General features: G+C 36.2%; 2 protein-coding genes across 9 annotated transcripts in view; both read left to right on the top strand.

The window, feature by feature from the left end:
* Nucleotides 1-13,740, top strand: part of LOC131693610 (matrix metalloproteinase-14) — a 141,188-nt gene extending 127,448 nt beyond the window's left edge. For 3 of the 8 annotated variants that reach the window (XM_058981546.1, XM_058981542.1, XM_058981544.1), the window contains one exon: nucleotides 12,743-13,740. In XM_058981546.1, the coding sequence (XP_058837529.1) occupies nucleotides 12,743-12,864 (122 nt within the window). In that variant the 3' untranslated portion in view covers nucleotides 12,865-13,740. Of the gene's footprint in view, nucleotides 1-842; nucleotides 962-12,294; nucleotides 12,581-12,742 lie in introns of all 8 variants that reach the window. The other 5 variants (XR_009306293.1, XR_009306291.1, XR_009306292.1 and 2 more) reach the window with 5 other exon arrangements.
* A 5,939-nt stretch (nucleotides 13,741-19,679) lies between these two features.
* LOC131692483 (uncharacterized) lies at nucleotides 19,680-20,481 on the top strand. The gene is made up of 3 exons (XM_058979555.1): nucleotides 19,680-19,891; nucleotides 19,953-20,056; nucleotides 20,159-20,481. The coding sequence occupies exons 1-3, from the start codon at nucleotides 19,762-19,764 to the stop codon at nucleotides 20,333-20,335; spliced, it is 411 nt and encodes a 136-aa protein (XP_058835538.1). The 5' UTR covers nucleotides 19,680-19,761; the 3' UTR covers nucleotides 20,336-20,481.
* The last annotated feature ends 513 nt before the right edge of the window (nucleotides 20,482-20,994 follow it).

The following is a 20,994-nucleotide window of genomic DNA, read 5'->3' as shown; positions in this document are numbered from 1 at the left end:
ATTGTTCAACATGGCGTTCTAAGGTTCGATATAAAAATCTGAGATCTACCATACCTCTTGGCTTCGTGGAGGATAATGACATCAGTGGAGCAGTGGAAGACGGATTGATGCCTTTTAAAAGAGAATCGGACTGCCTATAAACTCCGACAACGCAAAACACATGATAGCTGGTACAGGGCGAAGCAATCCGAGCTGAAAAACGTTATGGAATGGGATAAGGTATGAGGTTGTCGACGAATTCATATATCTTGGAACACTAGTGATAATTATGTTAGTCTTAAATATGATAAAATAGCGCGTTGGCGGTGGACATAAAGAAATCGTTCATGCTTCCTGTTACTTTCCTTCCCATGTCTGGAGGTATGGACATCGATGAAAAAAGACTATCGAATGCTCTATGATTTTGAGAGAAGAATGTTTCATCGAATACTCAACGGCCTACTGAAAAATGGAGAATAGTTTCCCACTATAAATTTAAACAATTTTATTTTCTCTTCCCTTGGAAAAATAACAAAATAAAATCGATTCTTTGGTAAAATTTTGCTTGAAAACAAATTGTGCGCTATTGATCTGACTTTCAGGAGAAAAAGTAAGCTCGTTTGGCATGTTTCAATTCTCTAACTCAGAAACCACCACAGCAGGTCCGAATCAAACCAGATCGTCATACTGCTAAAGCAATATTTGGTGAACTCACCGGTTCTAAATCAAATTCAGCTCAGCAATGCCATTTCCAGGTTTCTCCAACTACTCTATAATAATCGATTGCAAGACATTTTCCCATTCTCAATTACCCCTCTGTATTACGTACGCTGTTATATGTTGTCTGTACATGAATTTTGCAGCAGCAGAAATGCATCCCCGTATCGGCGGCAACGGTGACAATGATATCTAACAAGTCAAACCAATATGACCCACTTCATCTCCAAATCGGCGGGGAGCTTCGCAATCAATCCTAAACAGTGTAAGCATTCTGTGTGATGATCGTATGTATTTTTGTTCATGTTTGTTGACGATTAGCGTTCGAGTGATGCCTAGTTACGCTAAAGCATCGTTTCATCTTCATCCGATCTCATCAGTGACACAATTTACATGGTCATTACCGATGCACAGTTAGCTCCATATGCTGATTCACAGCGGGAAATTCCTTGATTTTCTCTACCTCAATTAAATTGATTGTTTGAACTTAAGATCTCCGTAATCTCAGATGGAATCAATTTGTCCCCATGCGTGTGTGCTCTCAATCATAAGCTTGTTACCGGCGTTGTTGCATAATCGTGCAAGCGAATTCTCGGAGACTGACATGTAAAAGCCTAACCTAAAACAGATGCCGCCAGAGAACGAGCTCAGCATGCATCACTAACATTCGCTAATACTCTAATCGTTTAACGCTGATTTTAACTACTTATTACTAACTTACATTACGAAACGGGTTACATATTCTGACCGGAAAAAATGTGACTATCAGATAATCTAACTCATAACGACAGCCAGTGTTTTCCAATTCGTCGTGAATCGTATGATAACATATGACTAAGCAATAGGCGGACGGGAAAAGGAGTGCAATTTCATTCAAAATTTGAAACCATTTTTGCTACTCAGGCGCTCGAACGAGGCAAAGGAATCTGCACAGGTCGGTTTCATCGTAGGTCAACTCCATCCATCGAACGGAACCGGAAATTCTGATTCTGAAAATCAAATCATTGATGATAGCCTTTATACTTACTAGTTCGTAAGAGCACTGCACCGCGGGCGCACGTGAATTGCAGCTTGAATATTGTGATTTGAACGCACCACCCGTAGAATAGATACAATTTGCACTATGACTAACACTAACACCGTAAAGCCCTAAATAACCACTACCCTGACTAACGGACTGATGTGGTTTGATATCGTTATTTATGGCATGAGAACCTACTAATATTATTCAATTGCATGTTTATATCAACAGCTAATAAACCGTTATATTTACAGTAGGATTTGCATATTTAGATGATTTCTTTGGTTGCATGTTTGGCGTGTTTATTCTCTGCTCGAGATTTTAATTGCCCACTGATTGATTGTGAATGTTAACCGATTTTTCCCAGATAAATCAATTTGTTTGTAGTCCGAGTATTCAAACGTTACAATACTTACTCGTTTGTTGTTAGTGATGATTAGAAACCAACATCAGTTTGTTAGGTTCTCAATTAAACCATGTTTCTTTTTAAAGTTCAGTGGTGACTACAAAATACAAACACGATAATGTAATTAGATATTCGATGTCCCCATTGCGAATTATCGGGCTTTACTTTTCACATCCTCCATCAGATTTACTTTTCATACTCCATCAGATTTTGTACCGCCACAGATTAATTTTCTGCGGAAATGGACGCAAATTTGGCAATTTTGGAGGGTTTTTGTTCTTTATTTATTTACGAAAAATGTACGAAGTAAATAATCTGCAAATGGCCCCAATGATGATATCCTAATCTAACATCAATTTTAGGATAAATCAGGAACGTTGTCGTTATCACATCTCCGGACAAATTTTTGCCAAATAGATATGACACACGATTGAAAACAGTAGTGCAATACTGTAAATGCAGTGTTCGCTGTATGGTTAGACCACCAAAGCGGAACTGGCTCACTGGTTTAGTAACTTCGAAGATTTTTTATAACTAACCACAGTGCATCGTCTGAACAATTCATGTGAATAATTATGGAGAATCAACTCTCCAAAATCATAATTTAGCGACTTGGTGTCTTCAGCAAAATTGTTGAGAATGATATTATAAATAACTTTATTGAAGATTTGAATACTATATGTATCCAAAACAACTAGATATGTTAGGTTAAATGCGAAAAAAATACTTAAAAGCAATTTGCTCTAATATTAATATTTATAATAACTATCAAATATGTTAGACCTTTTACAAAGTTATTTAGGACTACTAAATACACGTTTTTATCCAAGGTATGGGTCTTTCAATTAGGATAAAAGAGTTATATTGATAAAACATTGTTTCTCATACAATTTTCTAAATATTGTAGTACAGCTCGATATACTGCATGCATACAGCTCTCATGTCTTCAAAAAGTAGTTTAAAATGTCACTCTCAACAACTTTACCGAAGACACTAACCAAGTCTCTTAGTAATATATTTGGCGTGTTGAATCTCCATAGTTACTTCTTGAGGGATTAATAACCCAAATTTTTCTTTCATAAGATACGCTGTATTATGATATATAACTTTTTCGAAAAGTTGACGCTTTTGAAATTTTGTGATCTTGACTGCAAAAAAACTGTTTTTGAACATTTGTTTCAGAATTTTCGACTTGAAAAGTGCACAACTTGAGAACGTGTCCTTGTATACAAAATCTAATTACGCCATTCTATTCAGCACTTAAATGTGCCCCATACATTGCTACTAACCTGTTTTTTATTCTAATAAATTTTTAATCCCACTCGCATTTTTCATAACTGATAATCTAAAAAATCTTCAAATGATTCGGCCAGGACTAAAATACATTTTTACAAAAACATAGACGGAAAGTGACCCGGACCAGTAGAAGCTAATAATTTTAGCTAGGGTACGATTTGCACGTTGTAGGACGTCGAGTATCCCTAAGCCATTTCCCGTAGCGAGAGAAAATTAGATTTGATCAAAACAGTACGGAACAACCATGTTTCTTAACCCTTAAAGGCGCAAATATTTTTTTTCAAATTTTGTGAAATTTGTCTCATAGCTTCAATACGTTACTGTGATAATTTTGGGATGGTTTTCGCAATGTTGTTTCAAAACAACATTGCGCATTTAAGGGTTAAAAAATAGCAATCCACATGTGCAAATCGCCTGCCAAACCAAGTATTTTTCAGAAACTTTGATAACTTTTTCTGCTTAAACTTATTTAGAACCTTTTCTTGCACGGCAAGCGCTCTTGATTTAGCCCTGAGACGGGATCTACGGGTACGAAAAAATCTAACGTCAAATGCAGCCAGTCTCCTAGGTAGATATTCTTTGGCGTGTTTCTTGTAAAAGAATGAATTGAGTTATTGTATTTGTACGCTGCTTGTTGGATAAGGTTGGGTATGGTATTGTCTGGATTTAAGGATTTTATGCATCTTGCTATTTCTCGCATAGTAGAGTGGAATCTTTCGATTTGGCCATTTGTCTCTGATCTGTTAACAGGTGTTTTGAAAATCTGTACGCCTAAATTTAAAATTTGTTGTTCAATTACGTTTGATACAAAGGAGCTCTCGTTGTCAATCACAATATGGGCTGGTAAATTCCAATCATATAAAAGTTGTAAAAGTTCCTTGCACATCGGAGATTGACTTTGATTTGATAGGTCTAATTTTTAAATATTTGGAAAATTTATCTATCGAGGATATGAATAAGAAATCTGCATTGTACACAAAGATGTCAAGATGTATTATTTCTCCAGGATAAGTTGGAGTTGGTGTTTTTACTGGTAGGAAAGGTTATGGTTTTCGTTCGTATTTTTCTGTTTTGGATATTTCGCATGTTTTCACATATTTTTGAGTTAGTTTATGTATTCCAGGAAAATATAATTTTTTTATAAGTTGTTGCGAATTTTCTTTGGCATTACGATGAGCGAAATTATGAATATTTTTAATTTACTCTAGTTGTTTTTTCTTCAATAAGGTCTTCGACTCTTAGTTGAGAGAATCTTGCTTTCAATATTCTGGGGTTATACTAGTCTTTGTAGATTTGTTGAATAATACCCATGGTTGGCTCATCTGTTAGAATTCCATTTGTTATTCCGGGAATGAGAAATCTTTTTAGTTTGTCTTTTAGAAAGTCTGTTGTAAATTGCTGTGCTGTAAAGATATGTCTAGTGTATTTTTCAAAGGGGACATTGAATTCATAGGATGAGTTGGGTCCAATTTGAAAAATCACTTGATTGCGGAAAACGTTTATGGGAGCTTCCGTAGAAGGTATGTAGGAATTGTCATCAGCTTGGGCCGAATTGATTTGAATGCGGGACAACGCATCTGCTACAACGTTTGACTTTCCTGGTTTATAGAACATTTCATAATCATGTTCTTCGAGAAAGGATTTCCAACGGTTTAACTTTGCGTTATTATTTTTGGGGGATAGGGTGAATGTAAATGGGAGAAGATCAGTATATATTTTTAACTTTGCCCCATATATAAAGTTCCGCAGGCTACGTAGTGCCCAGAAGACGGCTAGCATTTCCTTTTCGTTCATCGCATAGTTTTCTTCTGTCCTGGAAAGAGTTCGAGAAATAAATGTAATTCGTCGTTCTCCATCGTGTAGTTGCTGAGACAATACGGCTCCTATTGCTTTACCTGATGCATCTGTAGTAAGGATGAATGGTTTTTAAAAATCTGGAAAGGCTAAAACATCATTAGAAGATAAAATGTCTCTAAGTAATTGGAATGCTTCCCGTGCCCCATCATCTAAATGAATTGGAAATGTTTTTGATTGATTTTTAGAAATTTGGCGGTGGCCATTCTCCTCTCTTAAGAGTTTTGTTAAGGGTTTTGCAACTTTGGCATAATCCTTGACAAAGCGTCTGTAATATCCGGAGTGTCCAAGAAAGGTTCGCAAGTCCTTCAAATTTTTGGGTTCCGGGTATTTTTGAATACATTCAACTTTCTTCATGTTTGGTTAAGACCATCCTTGGAAAGGCACAAATCCCCGACTATGTACGGGGAACGTGCCATTTGAGCCAATATATTCTGATTCCTGATAATGTTTCCAAAATAATTTTTAAATTTTTCAAATGCTCGTCAAAAGTTTTACATGGTTATTTTTTCCAATATGTTCTCTTAAGATATCATCCATTACTCTTTGAAATATTATGGGGGCATTTTTCAATCCAAACGGCGTTCTGACGAATTCATACTTTCCATTATTAACAGAGAAAGCGGTTTTTTCGATATCTTTATCTGCCATAGGGATTTGGTGAAAGCCAGAAGCCAAATCCAGTGTTGTGAAATATTTATTTGCACCAAGATTTGCTAGAACTGTGGAAGTATCGGGGATGGAATATCTGTCGCTAATTGTTTTCGCGTTTAATTTCCTGTAGTCAATTACCATTCTGTATTTCTTTTCGTTAGAAGCGTCTAATTTTTTTGGTACGATCCAAACAGGGGAATTGTAAGGTGAGCGAGATGGTCTAATAATTCCATCTTTTAATATTTTTTCTAATTGACTATTGAATTCAGATTTTAATGCTTGTGGGTATGGATAAGATTTGCTATAGACAGGGTTTTCGTCAGTCGTGCATATGTCAGCTTTAATTTTTGTAGTGCATGGTCATTTTTTATCGGGGGGTTGAAATAAGTCTTGAAATTCTTTTAGGAGTTTGTTAAGTTCAATCTTCTGTTTTTCTTCCAAATGATTATCGCGAATATTGATTTTGTTCACTTCTTCAAGTTTATATTGAAGTAATGGGATCGTATATTTATTTTTGATTATCAATTTTTCATTGTAGGTGTCAATTACTGCTTCTAGTTCCTTTTACGTATCATGTCCTATTATAGCATCAAATGACCTTAGTTCCTTCAAATGAAAAAAATTCACTAAGATATCTGAAAAAAGTTTAAAAAGTTTTCCTTGTGAAAATTTTTCGATTTTTATATCTCCACCGACAGAAGACACCAAAAATGGTTTTTGTATAGTATGAGAAATGCTGCAAACAGGATTTAGGATGAATATAATTTTTATTTGATCCTGTATCGATCAATATTTTTAATGGTTCCTTGGCATTACCATAATATAAAAAATATGGTAATGTGTAGTCTATTCTAAAAAATTCAATTCGGCATTTTCAGGTTCTGCTTCTGGTTGGCTTTGTTGTTGAGCTTCTATTGTACGCATATAGCGTTCATATGTTGTTGTTTCTTCTGGATAATATTCTTCATCATCCGTTGGGTAGTAGTATAATTGTTCAGTAATTTCTAAGTCTTGTTGGGGATCCTCGTATTGGCCAGTTTCAGTATTAAATAGTCGCTGTCTTTTTAATGGGGGTTTATTTTGGTAAGAATGTTGTGGTCTATTGCCATAATTCACTTGATACGTTCTAATGAATGGGTCCACATCCATTGGCTCAGGTGGTGGAAGTCTGAAAGGGTTTCTAAATGGTAATTGTGGTTGTCTAAAAGGCTGTTGTGAGAAAGTGTTTGGATGTTGGAAAGGCCTAAAATTTTTGAATTGCATTGGTGGCATTGGCCGGAATGGCATTCTTGGTTGTTGTGTTTTGAAGTGTTGTCTTGGTGGGATAGGTGGAGGAAGCGGAATTAAATTTCTAGGAGCAGCTGGAGGTTCCAGGTGCTTTGGTTTAGCTAGCATTTTTCTACATTCCATGTTCTGGAAAGCGATGCAGTAGCTGTATGCTCCCGCCAAAGATGTAGGTTCATAATTCCATATAAACTTACAAATTTCTTCATCAAGACCTCTAATAAATGCATCAATTGCTTTTTTATCATAAGTCTCAATAAGGGCTTTTGAAGCTTCGGGGTGTGAATATCTTTCGTAGGTTTTTATTTGGTTTGCAATTAAAGAAAGAAGCCTGTTTACTTCATCGTAATAAATTTCTAACGACTTTCCTCCTTGTTGGACATTCATTAATTGGTAATCTAGTGTTTCTAAATCGCCGTTATATGTTTTTCACCGTAATATGTTATAAGAGTTTTCTTAATGCATAACCAATTAATTGCGACATTTGATGCAACCTTCATTGCCATCATTGCCTCTTCTTGAATTTTCCTGCGTATTGTTTTACAAACCACGTGGAATATATTTTGGTATTCTACCGCATGTTCGGAATTATTTTTATATAATTAAACTAAACTATCAACATCGTTTAGCCGACTATTTAATTCACTTGGGTCGCCTGTGAAGCACGGCAAATCCTTTACCAAATCTGGGATTTTTTCAAAGGATTCGGGATTCACAGGTGATCCATCTGCTTTTGTTAAAAATAGTGGGGGATCACTATAATCTGGTCCTGGCAAAGGTGTAGCAGCGTCTTCGAGAGCGGTGATTCTATTTAATATTTCTTGCACTTGTGGATTCTGTGCCATTTCGTTGATTTAAGTTTTGACTTAGGTTTATGATTTATTTATTATGTAGCGCACTGACTTATTAACTACGCGGGTATGTTTCACTTTCCGAAATTAGTATGTTTAATTCACTTTATTCTTTTTTAATCAATTATTCTTTTCACTTGTATTTATTGTATATCTGATATTCTTAATATTATTACTTACAATTTTAATCCGAACATCTCGTGGGTATGCCACAAGACTGCGGGATACGTGATGTCCAGTTCTGTAAACTCTTACGTTCAAAATCGTGGAACACTCGGAGCGCGCGTTCGGGGGTTGTATCGAATCCTATTATCTCCTTAGCTCGACCAATTGCCGGGTGCAATTGAAACCTGGTCGAGGCGGAACCAGCAGTGTGTCTTTCCTCCTTCTACGCACGTCCTGAAGTCTCCCTTTTGCCAGTAGCGGTTCCTAGCTACTCTGGCTACTTAGGTTCTGAAACAGTGCGGCTGCTTTTGCGATCCGGATGGATTTCTCAACAGGTGCAGATGTGATAACTACTAACGGTTTCACTATCTGGTGCGTTCTTTTTTTTCATCCAAACAATCTTACTTTAACGTTGTGATATTATTTGGTGTACTTTCACTTTTACTTTTACTGTAGATTAATTTCACACTACTGGTCCCTATTCGGGCGCCAGTTAATACCCCTTCCCTTTAGGGAAGCTGAAAAAATATATTTTTTTGGGAGCTGAAGGCTCCTTCTTGGTTAACTTTTATTCTCGAACTGAATTACAATTTTGACTTAGGGCTATTTATAAGATATAAAATATTGTTATTCTAAGACTATATTAGGGCTATGTGTGTTTATGATTGTTTATGTTGCAAATCTATTCTGCTAATTCTGATCGTGGGATAGTTTATGTTAATGGCTGCGTCATGTGTGGTCTGTTCTAGGATGAATATGCTGACTGCTGATTAGCGTGGGTGGCCGCTCCAGGAACTGTATTAACTAACGATCCACTGATTTGAGAAGGAAGCAGGGTAAACTGATCGGTCTAAAGCTCTTTACGTCTTCCTAGGTAATGTGGCCACCTTTGGCAACGAGAAATGCATCCTGTTTCGAGACTTCAAGTAAGAACTTTTTTTCTTCAAAATATGCTTGAAGTGTTCATACCCTCTTTGAAGTAGAACTGGCATGAATCCATCTTTTCCTGGAGACTTATACGGAGCAAAACTTCTAAAGCGTCCATCTGATTGATTCAGTTGTCACAATTCTACGAGCAACTGTCTATCAGGAATCAGAATATACTGGCTCAAATGGCGCGTTCCCCCTTTGTAGTCGGGGATTTGTGCCTTGCCGTGTCTTCTCATTATTTCCTGAGCGAAAGAAAAGGAGTAGGAGAGAAGAAGTGGAATTGAAAGATGGGGAAAATATCAGTAAGTTCAGAAGGTTAAACTCACAAGTACTTCAAATCACATGCGAGTAAGCCTAAAGCTCTTTACCACATTGGATAACAAACTTTAGTATGTTTCTGAGTTTCGGTCGTCCAAACACGGTGTCGTCTGTGTAACAACGGCCGAAAACTCGCAATCGCAATTGTGCTACTGCTGGGCAGTTGCCTATCAGATGATATGAGGTTCCGTAGTCGGATTCACAAAGATCACATGAAAATAATTCAGCGCGCTAAATAGTTGCCATGTGATAATTGAGTTTGCAGTGACCGGTTAATGTCCTGGTCAGCATGCTGCAGTGGAGTTTCGAAAAATGTAGGAGATTTTTCGAAATCACATTACCAGGAGGCTCAACATTGAGCTTTTTGGTGGGGGGAGAGCGGAGGATCACTCACAAAAACAACAAAAAAAAAAGAAAAAAATCACTAGGCATGGTTATTCTAGAAATGCATTTGTTTGGCGACACGGTTGCAGATTTCTCCAACAATTGCGACGCTCGAACGAAGCCCAGGTTCGTATTTTTTGCCTTATTTAACTTATCGAAATTGGCAGACCGGGCTTAGGACCAAAGATATCCATAATTCGTCAGCTCATTCATTTCCTATAATTCCGGAATATCAGAGCACTCAGACAAGGTAGATAGCGTTGACAATTTTTCGATTTGGGTTCGGCACGCGATCACGAGCTTGGCCGGTGATCGCGTGCCGCTGAAGATTATGCTTGTTTCATTAAGTCAAAAATTATTCCGATGCAAAGTCCAGTAATTAGTATTTGGTGATCGTCACCAAACTCGTAGGTTGGAAATCCAAGCTCATTGAGTTTCTTCAACAAGCCATCGGCAACCAGGTTCCACAACAAAGGTGACAGAAACCCTGTGGACAACCGCAAATATCCAACTTCCGTATCTCTGCCTGTCTCAGTGACAAGCAAAGAATACGTTTACCAAGCATCGCGTTTATCCAACCTGAGATACATATAGATACGCCATAACCGCGCTTCGCTTCCAGAATAGACTGAAAGGGCACAGCACAACTTTCGAGCGTCCAGTTGATCGATTCGGTTATCACAATTCTATGAGCAAATGTCTAAGAATCAGAGCTATCTGAACTAGAACTCAGGGACAGTCGTCGGTGATGATTTCGTACAGCTTTGAATGTGTATCGCAAAGACAGTTGAGTACGTCCAACGAGTATGCACCATTAGCGGTTCTAATTGATTTGACATGAAAGTCTTTCGATTGCGAAAGTATTTTATTTAACATACTAGTCCCATTGAGACTCGAAGCAATAGCTTTTCCAACTACTTCGTTTAGAGAATCGAAGGGTATTTCTGTAGGTTTTGTAAGTCGACTCGAATGCCTCTGACCCGTCTCTATGTCACTCTTCAGCATTACTTCTTGAGTCTATCAAATCCAATGCTTTGCCAGGGGGTTCCTCTAGAAGTACGCATAACTCGAAGCGGACAAACCTCTTGGTACGCTGCTACTACGAGTTCATTTTATCCACGACTTCATTCAAGTCACTTGGAAACTCATTCCTTGGAAAATACCCAAGAAACCTCGTCACCAAGTCCTCTTCGTAAAGTTCGAAGATTTGAGATTACAATATGTGATGATATCTAGCGAGAAATTAGAATAATCAAAGATGATGTACTTATAATCAGATAACGACTGTTCAAGGTCCTTAGGTACGAGCTAGTATACCAATTTCCTCGTAACACTGTTGGAGCAGAGGGTGACATCTAACAACTCTTCCCTGCCAGATCGTTCAAATGTTGGGTGATTTCCTACATAGAGTTTATGCAGAATTGTTCCGTTTAAGTAATTCAAATTGATATCCGTTTTTCCCCAAATTTTGTGTTGGACATTTGCGTCCCTGCCATTTATGGATGGAAGCCCCTTCTTGTTATAGTATGATACAAGTCTTTTGAAATCATCAGAAGGCTATGATTCATTGTACAGCAAATATACCGAATAGTAGATATATTTCCTGTCTTTTTTATCAACATTGTTAGATCAAAAGCGCTATTCGTAAGTATATGCACGAGGCATTTCCTGGTGATTTGTCAAACCATTTTAGCTGAAAGCTGCAAAGACGCAGTTTGATTGCTTTATAACATAGAAGTTTCCTTCGGGAAAATACGGTTCCTTTCTGCATAAGGGAGAATAGATGTCAAATGCTGATTTTTCTTTTTTCCGTTCATTTTCTCTTTCGTCTTACATACCTCATCATTCTGTCTCACATATTTTAAGCGATTGGCTGTATTTGTAGTTAAGTGTTTTCGGAGCCTCGAGTCCTGTTCCAGTTCCCAATCAAATACAAAACGAAGGGAAATATAAGAAATGTATTTACATTTTCTATCGAGTGGAATTGATTGTATTTTAAAAGTGATCAAAGCATTTTTTTAAATCTCAACACACCTCTATTAGTAGTTAGTAGCTTCTACCACGCACGTTTCTGACTAGAAAATAAAATCAGTTATTCAGTTTGCACGTACTACACATACTCTGCACGCACACCTGAACCACTCACACAAAAACCTGCACCCACACAATAAAGCACCAAAACCAAAAGCATTTTGACTAGTACCTCCTAGATTTAGGCTACGGAACGGAATCTGTTGCACTCTATATATAGTTAGACAATTTTCTCCATGTTTAGTTTTGCGATTAAGTTTACGGTACGGTATGGCTGCTTGGGTAGTACAAGCTTGTTTGCACCCCGCAAATTCAATGCAACCAGAAAGTCATATTGTATTAACGAGATTTTCTTTTCCCTTTTTTTCCCACCCGTCCATTTTGTTTTGTTTCATTTGTTTTAGCATGAGGAAACTATTCTAGCGAATCATAGCTTCCGTCCCCCTAGGTGATTTCTGTTAGTTTTGTTTTCTTTGTTACTTCAAATGACGAAACAAAAGCGCTAATCGGTCCAAAGTCATAGTTTGTAAACTATTTTAAACAAGAGAAAAAAGCCCCGACGAAAGAAATACACAACAACACAAACACACAATGAATCAACCATTGAAGACTGCAGCCAGCCAATTTTGTTTTAGTGCATTACGAGAAAGAGAAAGATGTATGTTCTAGCCAGCTGGTGATTTGTACTAAGTATATTATTTTGATTTATGTCATTTAGTTTTTCCACAAGCTTTAAATTCCTTCAATTGTTTATTTCGGATCGTAGATACATCACCGACTATTCTATGGAGCTTTACGAATAATTATTTCTAACATTTCTCAAAACTTTTCTATTTCTCGTGTGAAACACAGCAGGAGCAGACGAGCGACCCGCCGGCGACGACTACAACAGCGGCAAAGGATCGAGTTCTGCTCGGATCAGCACCAGTATTATCATAATCCTAACTCTGCTGGGATTCGCACTGATGGTCTAGGATAGCTCGGACCGAAAAAAAAATCGCCAAATTTAGTTACCTTTAGAAACGTTTTCTTTTCCATCAGCAATATTTTCATCGTGTTCGATATCAAGGGAAGCAGATTTGCGTCAGAAAATTGATCTCACAATTTGTTCAGCGCGCAGTTACTAAATATCAACCAACTTCGAGCCAGTGACTTTTAGTGAAATCCCCCTCGTGAGTTCTTTCTTCAACCAGTTCTGAACTGAAAGGGAGCAGTTTGAGCATAAACAAACAACAAAAAAACGCTAAGCAAAATCGTGATACTGAGTAGGTGTTGTTTTACGTTGTGAAGCGCACAAATCGAATCCGCCTTCTTGTAGTACCGTTTCTGTTTCACTGTATTGTCAAGTTAGAATCATGAATGCGGTTCTTAGTGACAAACTCCAATAACAGTCAAAGTCATTACCTTAAGAACTTAAGTTTTATAGAAATATATGAATGAAGTAAGTAAACAAAAAACAACTGTAAACGGTGCCTTTAATGAAATTGTACATATAAACAATTACTCTAATTGCAACAAAAAGAAGCGCAAAAAGTTCGGAGCAATAGATGCAATGGGATCACAGCAAAAGAAAATTGTTGATTATTATTAATCGTTTTATTTTTCTCTAAAAATAATTCACTGATACTTTTATACGTTTCTAAAAACTCAAATTCAATTAACAGCAAAAAACAGAAAACGTCCATATCTTACCGCATTGCCTCCAACTTTTAACTAAAAGTGCATTCATATATCATTTCAGAATAGATGAATTTATCACTAAACTAGGATTTTGTAAATATTTATTGCGAATAATGCTAGGATTAATCGGAAACGAAGAAAAAATGGAATAAACATATTATTGTTTGAAATGGTTTTTGATTATTTTTGTTTTTCTGAATTATATATTTTCTGTATATTTTCGTGATTGATGCTGCTGTCCGAAATAATGTCCTTGTTGAGATTTCGAATTTCTATTTCATCATGATCAAACAACACGATAGATTACAAGGTGCTACAGAGATTTTGTACTTTTCAAGAGAGCTAGTATAGGTTGTTGATCTCATCAATTGCAACACAAAATAATGTATGACAAATGTTGCATATCCTCAAAATCTTCATTTATTGAAAAAAATATTTTTCGGGACTATCGGCATTAAAAATTATCTACGGAGTCATTTTTCAACCGATCTTTAATTTTGAGTACTCTAGAAAATAGAAGAAATGACCTTTCCAACGGTATACTATGTTATGTTCTTTTGTTAACCCTCAAAAAGGAAAGGTCTCTCAGAGGCCCGGCTAGTTACAGTTTCCTAAATTAAATGAACTTGTAATTTGATATACAAATGATCTAGCGTTTCGGGCTTTCGATTCTCTCACTGATAAATCGACAAAAAGAAGCTATTGGGTCTTAGGAGCGATGCTTCGCGAAGTCACAATTTTAGCTTGCCTTTTTGAGGGATAACAACACTGTGCGGTTTGGAAACAATAATATAAAAAATCATTACATGTTTTTTCATGAAAATTATTGAGATTACTCAAAATTCTTATAAAGTTGCGTATTTTTTATAAGTGATCCTACCGATCTATTTATCTCCATATTCGGTTGAATCTTCGAGAGAATGTTGTTAGATGTTATCTATGCCACATTAAAACACATCATCACTTCGGACCAAGTATGGTTTTGTAAGAAAGCGCTCGACTACTACAAATCTGATGAGCTACGTACGCTGATTGAAAAATTGAAAAAACGACAACAGATCGATGCTGTGTGCATCAATTTCTCGGAAGCTTTCGACCGTGTTTCTCATCAGCTTGCTGTGGAAAAACTAAGGCGGACTGGACGACTAATTGAATCTCGAATCGGGTGTTCAGCAAGGGAGTCACCTCGGACCTATTCTATTGGTGCTCTTTGTGAATGACCTCTGCAGTGTATTACCGTGCTACAATAACTATGATAGCCTGTTGTGCATTGCAAATGGGCGTCATTGACTGGAGTGACAGAAACGGAATGAGTGTAAATATTCCAAAAATGCAGCACAATTACCTTTACACAAGCAGGAGAGCTAGTTGGCGGTTGGGGTAGGTTGGCGAAATCCCTTTTTCTCGCTTTCTATTAGATATATAGCACTGCCTTTTCTTGTGTACCTCAAGTTATGTGAAACCCATAATACAATGTTTTTTTTTGCAAAACGTTTTGTTTTGCAGAAGTTGTGGCCGATATTCTATTTTCGAGCATACCGACGACGCTCAACACATTGCACAAAAAAATCCGTTACATCCGGTAAATACTTACCAAATGTATACTATGCGAACAAGAAATACAAGAACAAGAAGATATGCACAAAGTTGAAGAACAAACTCTATATAACTTAAGAGAAAAAATTAACATATTTACACAAATTTACAGAAATAAAGTGAATTGAATTGAAAAAACTAACTTAATCCACCTAGCAGTAATATGAGACATATCTTACACATGTCACTGTTGGATCATTTATTAGTTTACAGCAGTCATCCGAAGTAGGCGCACAACAGCGCCAAGTCCTGCACAAAAAAAATCTCGAAAAAATGCATAAATTATAGAAAAACAGTAAAGCGAACAAAATAAAAATTAAAGCGATAAATTAGACAATATTTAAAAATAATTATAAAATTATTAGAGTAAATGAAACTGACTCAAACTAACAAATTGAACAAAATAAATAAGAGTGACTAAATACAAATAAAATTAAAGAAATGAATTCGCCTCTTTTCGGGTTAGAGAAATCTCTTTTGGAAAAAATCTCTAACCCTATGTGCGGGGTTGGGAATCGAAGCCGGGCGAGCTGCATACAAAGCAATCGATTTACCAATTACGCTATACCGGTCCCCTAGCAAAATTAACCAAATAAATCAAGAATCAAACGAGTATAATGAATAAAATGAATCAAAGGAATCTAATGAATCAAATGAATCAAATGAATCAAATGAATCAAATGAATCAAATGAATCAAATGAATCAAATGAATCAAATGAATCAAATGAATCAAATGAAACAAATGAAACAAATGAAACAAATGAAACAAATGAAACAAATGAATCAAATGAATCAAATGAATCAAATAAATCAAATGAATCAAATGAATCAAATGAATCAAATGAATCAAATGAATCAAATGAATCAAATGAATCAAATGAATCAAATGAATCAAATGAATCAAATGAATCAAATGAATCAAATGAATCAAATGAATCAAATGAATCAAATGAATCAAATGAATCAAATGAATCAAATGAATCAAATGAATCAAATGAATCAAATGAATCAAATGAATCAAATGAATCAAATGAATCAAATGAATCAAATGAATCATATGAATCATATGAATCATATGAATCATATGAATCATATGAATCAAATGAATCAAAGGAATCAAATGAATGAAACGAATCGAATGAAGAAGAAAATGAGCAGAATAAAATGAGTTGATAAAAAATGAAAAATTAAGTGATGTTCAAAAGTTATAAATTATTAGAAAAAAAAATTTTGTCAAATAAATAATTTGGATGAAACGAATTAAAATGAAAAATAGTCAGATTATTAAAATGAAGAAACTGAAGTTGAATGAATGATATGAACAAAATGCATGAAAAAATAAGCTGATAAGAGTGAATCCAAAGAATCAAACGAATGAAATAGATAAAAATGAACCCAAATGAACAAAAAAGGATGCTGAATGAAATAATTAAAATGCATTTATCACATAATTAAAATTAGTCAAATAATGAAAATGAATATAACATACAAGATGAATGAAATCCATGACATGAAGAAACTGTAAAAATTGACTATTTAGAATGAAATTAAAAACCAAAGTAAATCGCACACAAATACTTGTTGCATATTATTTCGCATTTATTTCAAACGATTGGCGGGTAAAGTTGGCACCGACACAGCAGAAACCATCAAAAATTCGTCGAGAGGTAAAAAGGGGATGCAACCAATTTATTAAAATATTCAATACTCCTCATAGTTGGCTATCAGGAGTTCAAGTTAATTATTCTGCTTATCGTACTAATACAACAAATGATGAATTTCTCAAATTCTCGGCAGCTGGCTTCCCAGAGCAATTATTACATGGAAACGCTATTAGCACACTTACTAACAAATCTTCCCTTCCCGTGATACATGTGAAGATGCAGAGGATTCCTCGGTCTCTGGTAGCCACATGTATCGGACTGACATTCCTTCCTTCCCCAGAAGATCTGCATTCGGACGTGGCCGGCGTCGGTATTGATTAGCATGCAGGGATCAATATCGATTGCACAATATGGTTCATCATGTTATTCCCAAGCATGTTGTTCCAATGAACATTTTGCGATCTAAATTGGTTCTGGTCAATAACAGGGCAGCAACCACGAGCGATCCCTTATGCTTATGCTAAACCAATTGTACGAATTTGAGAACCATTATATCAAAAAATTACGAATTGTTTTTGAAAATTCCATTATCGAAAAATGGCTTTCTAGGATTTCCGTTCTTTTTTGATTTCACCTTTTCGTTTTCGTTCTTCTTTTCTTGGCGGCGTCGTTCAAGATTATCTGGTGTCTCTACTTTATTGATGAACCTTAATTAGTCATTTGGAACCTGAAACGTTCAATTTGTTTTGATTCAAGGTTGTCTTTTTGGTCACATACTCCTGAGAACAAGATGTCTGTACAGAATACGTAAATACGCGCAATTCGAAACAGTAAAGTGAAACAGTCACATGTGCTTTCAATCCCCTTAAATAAAGAGCGACAGAGAAAGAAGGCAATTCATGAATGAGACAGGTAGTTATATCAAAGTTTTCTTTGCATTGAAGTAAATAGTGTGAAGTGTCTAGGCTATGTCGATAACACAAAAGCCGTGCATTATGTTGGTTATAATGCAGTCTCTTTCCAGTCATCCTTGTAGCTTGCACAGTCCCTATGCTATATTCCTCCCTAAGGAGGAATAATTTGGTAAACACCAATATTTCTCCCAAAAGAAAAAAAAACTGTTGGTGAAACCACACGTGAAGGGCACAAATCCTAATTTAAGGGGGGGGTAAGTGTTTCAGCGCGACAAAAAAAAATTTTTTACGATTTTTTTAGAACTTTGCGTGAAGCGAATTGATCAAAACTTTTGTACATTATAGTGTATGATTTAAATAATGTTCTGTAATTGTTTATGCAAAAACATCCACAAGCGACTCGGTGACGATCGAAGCTATTCAGTGAAAATTAGTTCATTTCGCTCTTCGTCGACTTTCTTTAAGAGAAAATATCATGTTTCATGCCTGCTGGAGAGCAGGACTGAAAGGATTTCATCTCCAGTGGGCTCTTCCCTGCTCCCAAATAAAACATATACATTGAAAACCCGTTTTTATCAGCCCCCAATTTTGTCAGCTTTTCGACCCGATTTCGTCAGCCAGTCAGGATTATGAGGCTATGCCCACGGATTGATGTTATATATTTGAACAGCTTCGGTTTAGTAGAGAAATTAACTGAAATTGTTTTGTCATTGTTCCAATTTTGTCAACCAAAAGTATATCAAAGGGGCTGATAAAACGGGTCTTCGCTTTAAAACAAATAAATAAAACAATGGCAACTCAACTAAACTCCTAACAGTTGGAACATTTTTATAAGATCGGTAAAGAGATTCTTGTCCAATATCGCAGGTTATCACAATGTTCTGGTAAAGCAAGTACATGTGGTTCTATGGACATATCCTTACCAGTGCTATCCAGATTAGTGTATAAATTATCGATCCTATTGTGGTAGTCACCATTTAGATACCAGGTTTGACATATGTTGTAGAAAGGAAGCCCCTTTGAATAATGCTTGATTCTCTTCCACTACTAATAAAATCGCCCCATCATAACGTAATGTAGCTGAAACTGACTGGTTCTCCTTCGACTCTTGGTGCCAAATCACAGTCCTTCCCGGATCTTTCCACGACTTGTAACGGCATGGCTTTCATAAAACAAGTAACAAATAAATGTTTGAAAACTCTTATTATTGACCATAACTGAAAAGACGTAATATAACCGATGCGTTTCGCAATAATTAATTTACGACTAACAGCTTATTGAGGTGAACTACACCGCTGTGCCTACATCAACTCTAAGTATACCCCCCATGAATAACATGAATACACCTAAATTGGTGCGAATTCAAAACTGTACCATTAAAAATAGCATTTTATTGGGGACATTTTATTGCTATTTGATACTATACCGATGATAATCTGTGCTATTAATGGATAATCATTTCAGCGCGATATGTGTCTGTCATGAAAATATTTTAAATTATTTCTATGAAAATGAATAATAGCAATTGGCACTGTGTATCCATTTTTTTGTTTTACTACGACCGCATCGTGATACTGCCCGTAGTTGTGAAATTCCTGTGAATAGTTTCAATAAAGTTAAAATTAATTAAATGTTCAATTTACTAAGACTTACCATCTCTTTAATTATTTAAGACAAATTGTTTGAAAATAGCAAACTTAACTTGTTTAAAAAGACATAAAGTCACTTTTTGTTTATTACAAATATCATATACGAACAATTTTTTTTTTCAAACTTTCCCATAACCTTCAAGCAGTGTTAGTTGTTGTTCTATGATCTACGCAGCGGTATCTTTAATGCAATCAAACGAGCTGTAAAAATATGCAATCTAAACATTCCCAAAATAACACTTTACTGCTCAAGCAGGCCTGCTAATTGCAGAAATTTGAACCGCCAGTCTAATCTTTCTTCCGGTCGCCTATTCACGCATTGCTTCATATTTAAGTACCGTTGGTTTTCTGTTTGCAGTCATCAGTTAGGAACCTTCCTATCACCTCAACATATTCGGAACCAGTCTAATTGTCAATTGCAAAAACAATGTCACGCAGCGGAATTATAGCAGCAGCAACCGTGCTCCTTACCATCGGGTTGGCAGGGCAAATCATCGCTGCCGATAAAGGCAAGCAATCCCCAGGACAGGCATATCTTGGATCAATTCCACCAAACTGTAAGTTTCATCGGCATTAAGAAAAGGTTCGTGTAATTGTCTTACAAATGTTTCCCCACAGATGTGGACATGTTTGTTAGATACCATTTGGATAAGGCTTTGGAGCAGCGTATACCGAACCATGTTAGTACGCCTCCGACAGATATCTTCTTTCACGTGTTTCTGGTAAGTAACGATTGTATGCATAATAGTGAATGTCTATGGATAAACCATTGTAACCATTTTTCTGAATAACAATCTTTTTATGGTCAACCCGACATACGACAGCAACTGTTCCCAGCTCCGAAGGACTTCGCCAACAATCTGTTGCATTTAGTCGAGGACATATTTGGGCTTACGGATGAAGATGTGGAAAGGATTTTGCGAAGTGGAGAAACGGTGTGCACCCCTGAAGGTCTTTGCTTCAACCCGGGCGATGTCGGGACAATTTGCTGTCCTTTCTGAAAGGCTGACGATACTTGATTCTAGGTGTATCAATACAACATCATATTTGGAGCATTTAGTTTCGAACTGAAACAAACTATATGAAACCTATAGTAAAAGAGTAATGAAGAGCACAGGAATAAAATTGAATGAAATATGCTTCAATATTTTTAGCATCTATAAACAGAACCTTTACCTAAATATACTAAAAGGAGTCCTCTTATATAATTGTGGCAAAAAGTTCCCAATGTTTATTATTAATTTTTTTTTTGTAGCAGTAAAATGACTTAGACATGTGCGCTACTCTGCAAAATGTTTATTAAGGTTTCATCTTTAAAATAAAAATTGTCGAGTGCAAGGTATCAAAAATGGCGTCCAAAATGGCGGCTTTCTCGGAACAAGCAGTTTCAAATCTGCGGGCATTCTCGTTTTTGAACCATTCAATAAATCAACTTCGCGTTTTGCCCGTCTAAAAGAAGACAACATTCTCGAGCGCTGTAACCTACAAAATCGCAATATTTTGATCATTAACGATTTTTTACAGCCGGCCAAAGTGGAAAAATCATGCGAAAAACCGATACTTTATTTTCAAGTGACCGCCAAAAAAAATACCAAGCATTATTTATTTATTTATTTTTATTTTTCATCTGACCTGTGTTATACATGAAGTGTTTCTAGAA

Source organism: Topomyia yanbarensis, chromosome 3 (assembly GCF_030247195.1).
Source record: "Topomyia yanbarensis strain Yona2022 chromosome 3, ASM3024719v1, whole genome shotgun sequence".
Classification (NCBI taxonomy): Eukaryota; Metazoa; Arthropoda; class Insecta; order Diptera; family Culicidae; genus Topomyia; species Topomyia yanbarensis.
Note: the sequence above shows the minus strand (reverse complement) of the source record. Positions and strands in the feature narration are given on the sequence as shown.